Source organism: Lottia gigantea, assembly GCF_000327385.1.
Source record: "Lottia gigantea unplaced genomic scaffold LOTGIsca_371, whole genome shotgun sequence".
NCBI lineage: Eukaryota > Metazoa > Mollusca > Gastropoda > Lottiidae > Lottia > Lottia gigantea.
In genome coordinates this window covers 29,817-31,451 of record NW_008709264.1, presented here as the reverse complement: position 1 = coordinate 31,451, position 1,635 = coordinate 29,817, and the positions used below count along the sequence as shown (strand labels likewise).

The following is a 1,635-nucleotide window of genomic DNA, read 5'->3' as shown; positions in this document are numbered from 1 at the left end:
ACATAACATAATTAACCCACCCATTACATTATATATGCCTTCATTCTTAAAACATGCTCTGTAAACTGACTTTTAGACTAAAATATCAGATGTAATAGTCTTGCTTTGAATGCTAAGAGATAAATCTAATATTAGATTGTATATATAAACTGTAAGCTGTAGCACAACTGTTTAGAGCATTAGAGTCTTTTTGTTTGGTAAAGTCAAGTAGATGTTGGTCAAATGTTATAATCTGAAGTTTTTCCAAGGACCTGCTGATCCATTTGCTATCCTTTTTAAAGTTGCTTTTTCTTTATTTCTTCCTTTTAAAGAGTAACTTACTTCTGTTTTATATGCTGTGAGAGATCGTTACAAATTCTTGCCCTACACACCAATCAATCCATCTCGGCAGAACAGCGACGATGAGCTCCCTGCTGGATTACTCCCTGCCTACCCTAAATCTGTTATCTATATCACCCTTAACTGCAATAAAAAAAAACAGGGAATAAGATGGGTACTTTCAATTTTCTTATTTGCAAATTTTGTACAGTTTTAGTGCTTCTAAAGCCATTTTTACATATTCGATGTCGAATCTCAAACTCAAAAAAGTGACTGTGCAAAATGAAATTAATTTCAGGTCAGTCAATCAAAACCTAATCAATGCCCGTAAAGATTCTAATCTACATTAGGCTAGCGTTCTGTAAAATCTAGTTATTTAAAAAACTTTCCAGATATTTTAAGATTCAAACTTACCTTCTTCACCCTTTTAGACAAACACCATTGTCTGAAATCATAGTCAAACACCATTATCTGATACCATATTCCAACACCATTATCTGAAACCATACACCAATATCTTCTTATCTCAATAAACCAAAAAGTAATCTAATAATAATTAAAATAACATATATATTAAAGGGTCAGTATGCAAGATTTCTAAAATATTTTACAAATTAAATCATAAACCATCTGACATATTTCTCTACATTTTTCTGTTTTTTCAATTTTACACTGTTGAGTGCTCAGACTGTATCACATGTGGCATAGGTATTTTGTCCCATCCGAACATCCCCTGACACAATAAATACCCATATCTGATTTAGAAAATAATAAAACATGTAGAAAAAACTTACCTCAAGACCAAGTTCCAGAAAGAATTCACACATATCCACAATCCAACAGAGAATTTTTTATTTCTCGACTATAAAAATACCAATTTCTGAAATAGAAAAACATCATTACACGCCCCCTTCCCCAATTGAAATTGAAACTAACCAAACTTCTAAACCTATGAGTTCATAATCCAAAAAACTAAAACCAACACAACTAAACAAAAGTCATGGACAAGTCAGCACACATCTGAACAAACTAAAGCAGAAAGCCAAACAAATATGACAGAAAGCCAAGCCAAAACAAAAAAAAGCAGACACCGAAACAAAAAAACTGAAAACCATTACTCTTTCCACCATTATCTGAAAAACAAAAAAAATATATAATAAAATTGAACAAAAAATTGAGAAAATACCATGGCTTTATCAGCTGGAAGCAAGAAGCTGTGGCTCAGTGATTCTTGCTTGCTTCAATTTTGGAAATGGTTGAGGAAATATCTTTGAGTTCTCAACCCAGTAACCCCTGTCAATGAGGTGCCGGCATGAA

The 1,635-nt window shown here is 32.5% G+C and overlaps 1 protein-coding gene across 1 annotated transcript in view; it reads right to left on the bottom strand.

Moving 5' to 3' along the window:
• LOTGIDRAFT_239595 (hypothetical protein) overlaps positions 1-1,635 on the bottom strand; it is a 3,400-nt gene that overhangs the window by 1,133 nt on the left and 632 nt on the right. Inside the window, exons 2-3 of the mRNA XM_009059143.1 lie at positions 1,113-1,451; positions 733-864 (exon numbers count right to left, since the gene is read on the bottom strand). Coding sequence (XP_009057391.1) covers positions 733-864; positions 1,113-1,145 — 165 coding nt within the window. The 5' untranslated portion in view covers positions 1,146-1,451. The remainder of the gene's footprint in view (positions 1-732; positions 865-1,112; positions 1,452-1,635) is intronic.